At 32.2% G+C, this 13,539-nt stretch overlaps 1 protein-coding gene across 1 annotated transcript in view; it reads left to right on the top strand.

The window, feature by feature from the left end:
• LOC140434584 (neprilysin-11-like) overlaps positions 1-13,539 on the top strand; it is a 72,847-nt gene that overhangs the window by 25,611 nt on the left and 33,697 nt on the right. The window contains exon 7 of the mRNA XM_072522953.1: positions 7,071-7,182. Coding sequence (XP_072379054.1) covers positions 7,071-7,182 — 112 coding nt within the window. The remainder of the gene's footprint in view (positions 1-7,070; positions 7,183-13,539) is intronic.

Genomic DNA, 13,539 nt, shown 5'->3' with positions numbered 1-13,539 from the left:
CGCACTTATACTTTATCTAAATTACTTACCGTTGCACGTCATCAGCGTCATAGCCCATGAGGTCACATGATACCAACACGAAATATTTAGGCGGTAGGTGTGTTCTTTTTTAGAATCACTTTGCCGAGTACGCTGGCATTACAGCCACTAGACATATTTTATTATATACACGTAGAAATAATATTTAAAGATTTATATTAATGTTAACTTAAAAAAATACACAATAATTTGTTTCATTTAATTTGTATAAATGCAATATAAAGCGTTTTTATGAAGAACATTTGTTCGGAACACACTGTAACTATAATCGAACGAAGGTGATATTTTGGCAAAAATTGGTAACACTTATTTGACAGGTGCGGTGTTGACAATTTTTGTAATTTATTATTTTGAATTTTAAAGTGAATACCTCTTGTTCTATATTTTTACCTATTTAGTAAAATCTGTTCTTTTTAGAACAAAATTAGTATGTTTTATTTCAAAAATGTCACGTGAGAATTTAAATAGTCGTTGTAAAGAGATGGTAGCTTCTTCGATTCATTATTTTAAACAGGAACGTGATAATAACAGCCCCGTACTACCCTTGACTACTGTTAAAGAAGTATGTAAATGTATGTTTTGTATATTATTGTAGATGCTTAAAATATACATTCTTGTTTAAGCGTGTAGCTGCAGCTTTAAATTTACATATTTTAACTGTGAGTTCAATTCTAATACACTTCTATCACCGCCCAAAAAACGTACCAGGCTTAAGAAATTTACCAATAATAACTCAATAAATACAATCGAAATTGTATCAAAATCGAAACTAATAACTATTTTTAAAATATTTAAACCCAGAATGAAAAACTACATTATTACTGTAGGCCGAAAGTAAATTACGATACACAAAAAATTTCTTTTGAATGAATTTGATTTAAAATGGATTCAGGATTTTTTTATACTTTGGCAACTATGTAAACTTCGATCTCTGTCAATGATAATGACGTGCAACGGTAAGTAAATTAGATGGACTGTATACATATACGTACTTACCTGAAAACTTCCCAATAAATATTTACATTTATTAAAATTTTGCAATTTATTATTAACATAGTTGATTTTGAAATTTATTGTGTACTATTGTTGCAAAATTTTAATAAATGTCAATACTTGTTGAGAATTTTTCGCGTAAGTACGTATATTATTTATATAGATAAAGGTTCGATAGAAATCCACCATATAGTGCGACGTGCTGCCTTAAAAATCGAGTGAACGCGCATAATTAACAATTAAAAAACAACAGTCTAAATTAAAATAAGCTCCAACTGCTCTTTAGAATCTTGAAACTGAATGTTTAAACATCAATTTAAGCACTTGGCAACTTTAAAAATAAAAATTTTTTCGCCTCTAAAAAGTGTATTTTCGCATTTTTCAAATTTTAAATCGCTTATAATTCGAAAACTGTCAACTTAAGACAAAAATAACGCAACTGTTTTATTCAAAATGATACCAGAAACCTAAAAAAATGCTTTCCGGAGCAAAAAAGGATATTTTGGTATTTTGTTTCAAAAAATTGTTTAAACAATTTCTGCCCAAAAATTTCGCCCAGTACCCTTCAGATTTGTTTAAAGAGGTAGAATCCGCAAAGAAACCGAATCTGAAAAATTTTTCGTCCGGAAGCGGTCTCACAACATGGTCTATAATTTTTGATATTATAAACCATTTTAAAAATAAAGAAGCAAGTAAGAACGAACAAAAACACGTGCCAATAATCAACATTCAACATTCAAGTCAAAGAATATTTATTTTAAAGCAATTTAATCACCAAAAAACTCATAATTTCTTAAATAATAAACTTGAAATTATTTGTTTTAAAGTCAATAGCTTACAAAATGTCAGTGTACAAGAAATGATGTTTAAATTGTTTTTAATAATTTATGTTTATTTTTAAGTAGTCAGTGTTACTATCCCTACGCCTTATGCAAGCTCCAATTCGCGCAGGCATTATCCTAAACAAATTGTTAACATTTTATTGTGGTAGGTTGTTTCCTTTCTTTAAGATCAACTTGTACTAGCTGTATGGTATTTTTTGGATATCCCGGCGAGGTCGAATTCTTTTTTAAGCATATCCTACAAATGCTTTATAGCGTTAAGGTCGGGTAAGCAAACAGGTCACTACAGAATAGCGGTATCTTCTGCTTCAAGGAAGTCTGTAGTAACTCTGCTATGTAAAGGTGCATTATCATGCATGAAAATTAAATTTTTTTTTTCACTGCACTTTTTCAGAGTCTAACTCGAGGTTCTAGAACCAAATTAACATATTCTCGAGCTATTAAAGTTGGTTTAATGGAAATTGAAGAAGTTTTTCCACCGACTAGGTCTGTAAACAGATCTAGCTGTTTCCTTTCTTGCTTGTCTTCCTCGTCTTCTATGTACACGAATTCATCAGTCATAAGATTTTAAACAAATCCTGGTTTCATCTGAAAATAGTACATTTTGCGAATTTCCAATGTTCCAATTTTGGTATTGAGGACACCAATTTAAGCGATCAATCTCGTGCTGCCTGGTTAACTGGAAGATTTGTAACTGTCTACTACTATATAGTCCTTGAGCACGAAGTCTTCGTATCGTTTCAACTGAAACACTTAGACTTCCAAAAGCTGCTTTTGGAGTTGCTGGTGAGAAATTTTTTGTTCTCTTCTAGCTACTTCGATAATAAAACGATCGTGGCAAGCTGTTGTTACTTTTTGGGGATTTTATCTTGATCTATTTTTAAGGGTTCCTAACTCCTGATACCTAGCATAGGTTTTTGACACAACGCCCTGTGCTATGGCTACCACTGTAGCTATGTCCCTCTGATAGATTCCTTGCTTCAAAAGACCAATAATATTTCATCTTTGCACATCCGTTAACCCCACATAAGGCTTTTTAAAAGAAAAAGTTAGTTTATTTATTTCGTTCATTAGGTTCGTCTACATCTGTGTTATTATTTATGATCTTTTCTTATTTGTGCCAGAGTTCTCTGTGCTGGTTTTTTTCATTGGTCTTCGTTAGTTCTTTTACTGATTTAAGCATGTCATTGTAACGAAATATTTTGCCTACCACATAGGGTATTGTTATAAGGGGTTGAAAATTGGGGACGGAAATTATTGGGGCAAAGATAGGGCAAGCAGAATAAATCGAAACTTATGCGAACGGCACTCGGGGTTTATTTGGAGAGCTGGGGTCGTGTATAAGTGAATGGCAAGGGGATTGGATTGGGGCAACTATAAAAAATTAAACAAATGGGTACTTACATGAATCTACTAGACAAATGGGTTACAAAAACAACAAGAAAGGCCTCTAGCTATTTAAAATAAGAACTTTGCTTCGAATGACCCTTGTCTTGCTGGATGAAGGAAAGAGGCTCCTTCTTCCTAAAAAAGAAACCTAAAAGGGGTTAGGAGACTCTTCTAAAATAAGTAAACAAAAATGATTTCGGGAAATAAATTAAACATTTATTAATGTCTCAACACAAACAGTTACAAATTATAAATGGCACAAAATACTTACTATATAAATAGTTAAGATAAAGATAAATATAAAAATAACAAAGAAAAACTTACATGTCCTTTTTGTCTACAAAATGCGTTTACAAGATACTACAAAACTTACAAAAAAAATACTGGGCTTTAAACTGTGGCAAAAAAATTATTACAAATAAACATATCTTTTTAGATGAAACTATTCATGAACGGATGGCACTGGATACAGCTTGGAAACGGCTCCTTCAAAAAACTGAAAACATGCCGGTATTTTTCAGAGCTTTTGCAAGCGACACAAATCTCTTAGGTGCTTTGGAAAATAGAAATAGTGATTACTCTTCCAAATTTGACATATTACATAGAGTAAAATTTACTATTTTCAACAAATTTTGTCGACTTCTGCAAACTACATAACGACGTCTGTCTTCAATGGGCCATCTTCCTGACTTTAATTCCCCTCGACCTTGGTCTAATACCGGCCGGCTACCTATGCCGCCCTTTTCCCCGCGCATCAAAAGGGGACTAGCAAACCATAAATTGTTGTTAGACCGCTTCAAAACTATCGAAAATAACCTTGAATCACTTCCAGTTTTTAAAATCGTAGAAATAAACACGTACTATATTGATGATTTTATTCTTTCTTTGGGGAATTTGAATATAAACAAGACTCCAAAATTTATATATACATTTATTACTTACTTACATTTTAAAGGAAATTATTATGCTACATCGTTAAAAATTTTTACACGTTCTTTTTGTAGGAAATACACATTGAATACTTCTTCTTTGTGTTATTACATCGATTCAATGTTGAATTGTTGTAATTAATAAATAGTGGTTGGAATATATGCCACTTTTGCTGTATACTCGAGTATTTTATACTCGATTTTGTATTTTTTTTGTACTATTTATTCGATCTTTTTCCTCGGGCAGTCTGTGTTTACTGATATGAATATCTTTATGTGTAAAGAACGTGTTCGTGATTTTAAATTTGTTCTTGATAGCTAAGTGCCTTAATTCATGGACCGTTGTAGTTAACGTCAATAGAGTGTTTCTGATTCTAGCATTTAAGTAGGGATGCCGCAAGATGACACAAGACGAAATTTCAGGAAATCTCGTCTTGACTCGAAAAAATCTTGAAATGAATTTGAACATTCTTGTTTTAATCTCGAACCCGAAAATCTTGTCTTGTCTCGAAATTCTCGATATGTAATATGTTTAAAAATATCGATTTCATTAATAATTATGTATATAAATAGTATTTCATTATCATTTAATTAAAAAATATACAGGGTTAATCTTATGACTGCTCACAACTTTTCATACCTGTTACCATGGATGATAAGTACCGACTGGACCTGTGACCAGTAATGATCGATCGATCTATTAAATCACGTCTGTTAAGGTCGTGCACATTTCGGCTCGATTTCAAAGGCAACATCGATCGCTGCCCCTCAACCGCTGAATTCTCATCGGTCGGTTCGACGATCATGCGGTCTCAGGTCAAAGAAGAAAAATGACAAACTGATGAAAATTTGCTTTTGGCATTTAAAGCAGCAAGGGATAATTTAATATTTTAACAAAACCAATTGGATTTATTGTGCTGTTTTGCTGTTAGATCCTAGACATAAGTTAGGAATATTAACTAATTAGGGAAAAGAGCAGCATTGTCAATCGTTAGAAAAATTCAAAAAAATGTGTAAAGAAAATTACTTCGAATCATTTAATAAAGATAAATCTGATTTGAACAATTTTACTTCTAATTACGATCCACATACTATTGATATAAATTCATTATATGAGATAACTTCCAATAATAACGATTGGCATAAATAACTTAATGAATATTTGAATTCTGAGAGAGCAAATAAAGGTGAGTATATTTTAGAATGATAGTCGACGCAAACGTATCCTTTCCGAAAATTGCAAAAGATTTGTTTATCGAAAATGGCAAGAGACTTTTTGTGTATTTCTGCAACGTAGGTTCCATCGGAAAGATTATTTTCTACAGCAGGATTAATTATAACAATTACTGTATATCAGGGAGACAATTACATTTATTATTTAAAAATTAAAAGTTTTAAACCCGTTCAAACCTTCATCTTAAATTGCTATTGTATTAGTTGCATGAATTTTTCCAAAATAATGTTTAAATTAAAAAAAAATCTTTTGAATTTGAATTTACTTTTAAAATTTTTCGAGCCCAACATCCTGTCTCATGTTAAAACTTAATACAAAAGTCTTGTGTCGATATCGTCTCGAATTCGAGATGAGACAAGACGAAATTCCCGAAGTCTTGAATTTTGCCGGCATCCCTACATTTAAGTCACCTATTCTAATAACACAATCTGTGATTTGTGTAGGTCTATTGTTTCTTTAAAACGTATTTCGTTTTTAGATTTCTTATATTGAACAGAATTTAAACATAATTTAAAAAACAAAGAACAGTGTATAGCGAATTACATCTTCAGAGGCGAAACATTTGCCGAAAATGTTGGCCAACTCACAAACATCTTGACATAATTTAAATTTTTAATAACGGAAAAAGTTCTTCTTCTCCTCCTTCTTGTATATAGGCTTTAAAACCTGTTTCTGCTTCAATATTGGCCTCCTAAGTTGTTTAAATTGTCGCACCATCTTTTTCTTGGACTGCCAATACTTCTTTGTCCATTTGGTGACTCTTTGGTCTGTATCCAACAGACTTTTTCCTGATATTCGTCGGAGTATTTTCATCTCTGTTGTTTCTAGTAGTCGTCTCGTTTTAGATGTGTCAGGTCTTCTCTTCGCCGTATATGTTCATATAGATCTAATTGCTGCTTTATAAATTCTTGTTTTTGTGTCTTGTCTTAGGTGTTTGTTGTTCCAGAGTGTGTCATTAAGAGATCCCGCCGCTTTACTTGCTTTTAAGTTTTGTTGTCGTCTTCTTCAACATCTTCGTAACTAGTTATATCTATTCCCAGATATCTAAACCTTGCTTCCTGCTTTATTATCTTCCCATCAATTTCGATTTTACATCGTAGTGGGTATTTAGATATTGTCATACATTTGGTTTTTCTGCTGATATTATCATATTGTATTTCTTGGCTATTGTATTGAAGATGTGTGTTAATCTTTGGAGTTCGTCTTTTGTCTCGGCGATTAATGCGGCGTCGTCTGCATAACATAATATTTGGATTTCTTTGTTTTCCATTCTGTAACCATGACCTTTACGTACTGCTTATATTATTTTGCTTTGTACTGGTATACACTGTATACCAGTACAATATATCGTTTGTGTAATATTGATTGGTATGTTTTTTTTTAAGTCTTTATAAAAAGTAAACATATCTATTATATTAGAATTTATTGCAATAAGAATTTTAGACGGGACATCTGCTTAGTTAAATACTATCACGTGGATAAAGTGGATTAAGATACAATTGCAAAGTGAACTAAGGAGTAGATATAATAGAGTAGAAGAGTTTAAAAAAATAAAAGTAGCAACGACTCAATTACAATGCGAAGAAACGTAAACAATTTAAAAAAATATTTTTAGTATTACAGCTTCTTAATATCATTTTTTAGGCAAGAATATTGTGTAAGAAAAATATTGGACTCTACGGGAACAGCAGGTTTAAGTTTTGCAGTGGCGTATGGATATCAACTAAATCATTTTAATGTTAATAATTATCAAGAGGTAAGCACAATTTTTTAAAACTCGCAAACCCATAACTCTCCGGCTACCGGATTTGCTAAATTTGCTACCTAAATTTTCGTAATAAAATCTTTTTTTAAGGAAAATTTTTTTGATTGGAGTGGGTGAATATGTACTTATATACATAATATAGGAAACAGCAAAATTTTGATTTTATAATTTTTATTTACTCGTGATATATCGACTGAGTTTAAATATTTTACTGTTCAATTCTGACACAATATACCTACTACAGACATTAAAACAAGATAATATTCAAACTCTTCATTTTGAAGAACAATAAAACAATAGAAACTTTTGTTTTCAACACATCCACAAAATTTGTTATAACTTATTATCACTACAGCTGTTTTTTAGAGAAAAAAAATTTTAACGACTGCACTATTAATTACCTATTTAATTCAATAAGTGGCAAGCGTTGTTTAAGATTCAAATTTTTGCATAAGAACCAAAAATCTAGAATAATTATTGAATATTAAATTTTCAATTTTGTTGTTTAGTTTATGGTGTATGACACACACGTGTTGTGTTATTTTGTATTTTCACTGTAAGAACAATCAAATTATTCTTTTAAAAACGTCTTCTGAATTAATATATTTTTATGAAAAATTTCAACAAAGATCCATTTTAGTTCATCAGTGAAACCAGTATAGTTAGTGTGTTAATTTGTGCTATAAATCATAACTGTAAGTAGCATCTTTCTAAATTATTAACTATCGATCAATACTGTAACCTCAAAAGCTGATATTAAGAGTACCGATAAGAACCATTTTTTTTGTTATTACCTTTTAAACCTTCTGGTTTTCGAGACAGGACCGTCTCGAGGATATAAGTTGGGGAAGTATGAAAAATAAATTAAAAAATGGATGACAACCCTAATGGAAATGCTTCGGCTTCTCACCATCCCAACTAACCAAATACATATTTCAGTGCCCTTACCTCTTTCAAACATAGAACAAAAGATCAAGCTGTTGTTCTCTCTAGTATCAATGACTTAAAAATTCATGAATGCATTATTGCTGTGGGAAATTTAGTGAAACCGAAAAATACTCTTTAAATATCTAGGCATCACATTATCTAACTACTACTATCTAAAGCTCTAAACTGAAGTGGAAGATCAAGTGAATAGAGCAAACATAACCGCAGGCTGCCTAAATGAAACAATATGGAGAAATAAAAATATCGGGAAAGAAACGAAAGGCAGAATTTACAAAACAGTCATCAGACTAATAATGACATACTCGGCAGAAACAAGACCTGACAAAGAGGGGACAAAAAAGATGTTAGAAACAGCAGAGATGAAAACACTTAGAAAAATTGATGGTAAGACACTATGGGACAGAACTCTAAGTACAGATATACGACGTAGATGCAAAGTGGAGAATATAAGAACTGGGTAAGGAATAGAAGAGTAAAATGGAACGATCATTGCCAAATATATATATATATATTTAGGGATTCTACAGTATTCACTGCCTTCCCTCGCTCAACCGTTTCCATCTCTCTCTCTGTTGTTCCATTCTCCATCGTTTAGTCCTCTCTTACTCATGGCGTCGTCTACTTCGTTCCTCCAGGATTTTCGGGGTCGTCCTCTTTTCCTCCTTCCTATGGGGCTCCATTCGGTTATTCTTTTTATCCATCTGCTGTCGCTAGCTCTTCTTACATGTCCATACCACTTTAGTCTTTTTTGTTCTATATATGTTAGTATGTCTGTTTCTATTGATGTTCTTTGCTTTATTTCGTCATTACTTCTCCTATCCATTCTTGTTACTCTGCAGCATCTTCGCAGGCATTCCATCTCTGTTGCTATTATCTTACTGCTGTTTTTCTTGTTTATGATCCAATTTTCGGCCCCATATGTCATAATACTTCGCACTAATGTTTTATAAATCTGCGTTTTTGTCTTCATATTTAGGTGTCTATCCCACCATACTGAGTTAAGTTGTCGGATTGCTGTTCTTGTTTGTCCTAATCTTTGTGTAATTTCTTCCTCTGTTGTTGCCTTTTTCGTGATTATGAACCCCAGGTATTTGAATTTATCCTTTCCTTTGATTGTTACGTTGTCATCAATCTGTAGATCTTCTATGTCTTCTTCACTTGTAGATAGGTACTCTGTTTTCGCGAGGTTAATATCTAGGCCAGCCTTGCTATATTCTTCTTGTAGTTTCTTCATCATGTAGCTGAGGTCGTCTTGGTCTTGTGCAATCACTACTTGATCGTCTGCAAAACTTAACGTATATAATATAACGTATATAAGGATAGGAAATAAATTCAACATTTCAACAACATTCAAAACAACAAACACGTTGAGATCTATTTTGTCCAAAACTAAACCTAACAATGAACAAGAAAGGACAAAGAATTGCATTTATAAAACACCTTGTGAATGCGATCAGTTTTATTTAGGTGAAACATCAAGGCCATTAAATGTTAGAATAAGTGAACATCAATCCTATATTAAAAATAGAGAATTTGATAGATCTCAAATATGTAAACATGCATGGGATAATGAACATAGGGTTCAATGGAATGATTCAAATATAGTCCTAAAAGAAACGGACGGTAAAAAGAGAAAAATCAAAGAAGCGGCTCTAATTATGCTAAATGAGACCAATTGTGTCGCGAATTCCTCGGCAGAATGTAGTAGGATCTGGTTACCCATATTGAAAGAGGAAGTTATTAAAAAGAAAATACCAGTATTGGTAAGTCAGTAACATATAGAGAATACATCATTTATATTTTTTAAATAACAAACATATAAAATCGGAATTTGGTATTTATTGAAGGTAAACTAAATGCAAGATCAAATACTTACCATGTCGGGATAGTATTATGAGGTTTTTTTCCTGGTTTTTCCCTCATAATTTACTATGGAATCACTAACAGGAGAATTGTACTGTCATCATGGCATGTATTTGTCTTTTTAAAGACGAATTACATGTTATGATCTTTTCTAACGGATATTCTCAAGTTAAAGTTGATTTCATGTAATCGAATGAACTATCTTATAAGTAAAGTCGTCCCAGGAACGCAACTCAACAATATTGGCAATATTATTTTAAAGTCGTCTACTTTAAAATGTATAATGTATGTCTGAATTCTCAATATAGATGAGTCAGATAAAATTAAATTATTAGAAGAATTTTTCACTAAGTAACAAAAACAAAATTTGTTTAATTTACTAATGTCTGTATTTTGAGAACGATTTCCGAAGTGGAAATTGAAACGTCAATAAACGTATTTTAACCTTTAAATGTGGCTTATTCCCATTTAAATAGTAATTAACGTATATAGGTATTCGTTCCGTACCGGTACTCCCATGCCTTCGCATTTTCTTTTCCATGTAGTCAAGGCTTTCTCTAAGTATATTTTGAATAGGGTTGGAGATGTGGAACAACCCTGCAGGAGCCCTTTTGTTGTGGTGAAGTCTCCTATGATTCTTGTTCCCATTTTAATGGACACTTTATTTTCTTTATACAGAGCTTTTGTTGCTTCTATGAGTTCCGTCTGTATTTCTAATTTGTACATTGCCTCCCATAGTTCTGACCTTGGTACAGAGTCATACGCCTTTCTCAGATCCACAAATGCCAAGTGTATATCTCTATTTTTTGCTTTTTTCTTTTCCAACAGTTGTTCCAGTGTGTATATGTGGTCTATGCATGATCTTCCTGCCGTGAAGCCTGCCTGATCCTCCCCGATTTTGCCTTTTATCGCTTGCTCTTTGATCTTTTCTTTGATCTTTTCTCGCCAAATAACAACAAGTAAAGTAGTAATGACGGCAAGAGACAGTTCCCTAATAGGAAGACGATCAGTAGAAAGACCACGAAATCGATGTAACGACAACTTTCTGTAGGCACATCGAAAAACAGACAGAGTCATGTCTATATAAAAAGAAGAAAATAAAGAAGAAAAAGAAGAAGAAAAATATTCTATTCACCTTATGTATCTCCAACAATAGAGTTTTTATTTAACTCACCAGTACTAACGTCGTGGATTCCTTACTACATAATTCGGTAATATTGAATAATACAAAATAGAAATTAGAAGTCTAATAATAGAAGATGAACTAAAAAAACTATGACTTCAAACAGTATCTCGAATAACTTTTTTGAAAGTAGACATGCCGGATACTGAATATAACCATGTTTTAAGTTTTCGCCGCCAAGTATTTGTTACTCCTGATAATAATATCTTTATCCCAGACTTTGTTAAAATCTCCTATGACCACACCAACTACCGTATATATTTTACCCTCGACAACTTAATTTGCACTAAGTGTGCAACAAAAGGACATCGGGAAACCGATTGTCCATCAATATGTCAACAAACAACCCTCAACATAAATAATCAATATCAACCCGAGAATGTTATTCCAACTGTACAAAAACCTCCCATACTCGGGAGGTTATTGTACAGGTAATACTCACCACACTAACGTTCAAATTTCTAATGCTGAAAACATAGTAGGTATCTAATCAACTATCATTAGAAAAACACACTTTGTCCACAGAAAAGACCAAAGAAATAAATTGTCCTCAATTGAATATCGAAGTACCCCTCCACTCAACCAAAAGACAGATATCTACCTCACCTAATATACAAGACATGCAAAACCTAAACACACAATTAAACGAAAAAAAAGCCTCATCCTTTGATATTATTAAGGAGCTAGAGTCCATTAAAAACAAAATTGAGTCTAGGTCCTCAAAATTTTCTCTTGGTTTTAATGTTATTTGTGATGAGATACAAAATGACTTAAGCTCAAAAATCCCTAACTCCATTGTAGAAAACTACACAACGGATTTGATATCATTTAGAGATATTCTATTATTTTCACATGATCATATTTTAGACCGCGGTATAAAATCCAAATTAACAAGACTAAGAAAAATATTACAACTCAATAGCACTGAGTCCTCATCGGATATAAAAGTATTATGTAGAAAGTGATATCTCTATTTCTCATTCGCCTATCCAAAATGGATAATACATTTATTTTACAATGGAACATAAACGGCTACTACAACAACATAGAATCTCTTAATATTTTAACTAAAGAATTATCTCCCCTAGTAATCTGTTTACAAGAAACACATCTTAAAACCAACAACGTGCATATTAAAAACTATACTAACTTTCTCAAAAATCGCGACAAAGAACACGCCAGCGGCGGAGTTGCTATTTTCGTAAAAAAATTGTGTAGAGGCAAGAAAAATTAACCTAAACACTAATTTGGAAGCCGTTGCTGTATCTATATCATGCAATATCAACTGAAGACCTATTAACATATGTAATATTTACCTCCCTCTTTATTTGAAGACTTACAGCGCTTAATCGATGATATTTCTGCTCCCAATTTAATACTTGGTGATTTGAATTGTCATAATATTACATGGGGTGGTATAAAAACGCTCAAATGTGGAAAACTTCTTCAGAAATTAATAGACAATAAAATCTAATATTAATGAATATTGGTAAATCTACTCATTTTAGCTCCCACAATAGTACTTTCTCTGCCATCGTTATATCGTTGTGTGATCACTCTTTAACTAAAAGTTTCTCTTAAAACAGTCTTGATTACTTGTATAATAGCGACCATTTTCCTCTAACAATTGAAACCATTGGCCATGATCCACTAAATATTCCTATTTACCAAAAATGGAAATTAAACTCCGCAAACTGGGACTTATATATTATTATTATTATTATAATATTCCTGTTCCCAAACTAATACTTGCTGATTTGAATTGTCATAATATCACATGTGGTAGTATAAAAATGGAAAAATGTGGAAAACTTCTTCAGAAATTAATAGATAATCAAAATCTAATACTAATGAATACTGGTAAATCTACTCATTTTAGCTCCCACAATAATACTTTCTCTGCCATCAATATATCGTTGTGTGATCACTCTTTAACTGCAAGTTTCTCTTGGAACAGTCTTGATTACTTGCATAATAGCGACCATTTTCCTCTAACAATTGAAACTGGAAATTAAACTCCGCAAACTGGGACTTATATAATATATACTATATAAATAATTATCTTACGAACTTTATTCCAGATGATAGCATAGATTCTACCCTTGAGCATTTCAATGATACTATACTAAAATGAAGAATGAATAAAGAAAAGGAAGTCATATTTACGATCAAAAAACGAAAACTGCAATACTTGGGACACATTACAAGAGGCGAAAGATATGAACTGCTTCGAATAATTATGCAAGGGAAAATAGCAGGAAAAAGGTCCATAGGAAGAAGACGAAACTCCTGGCTAAAGAATCTACGGGAATGGTATAGCTGTAGCAGCAACGAATTGTTTCGGTCAGCAGTTT

This window comes from Diabrotica undecimpunctata, chromosome 2 (genome assembly GCF_040954645.1).
Source record: "Diabrotica undecimpunctata isolate CICGRU chromosome 2, icDiaUnde3, whole genome shotgun sequence".
Classification (NCBI taxonomy): domain Eukaryota; kingdom Metazoa; phylum Arthropoda; class Insecta; order Coleoptera; family Chrysomelidae; genus Diabrotica; species Diabrotica undecimpunctata.
This window is presented reverse-complemented; position numbering and strand designations above follow the sequence as displayed.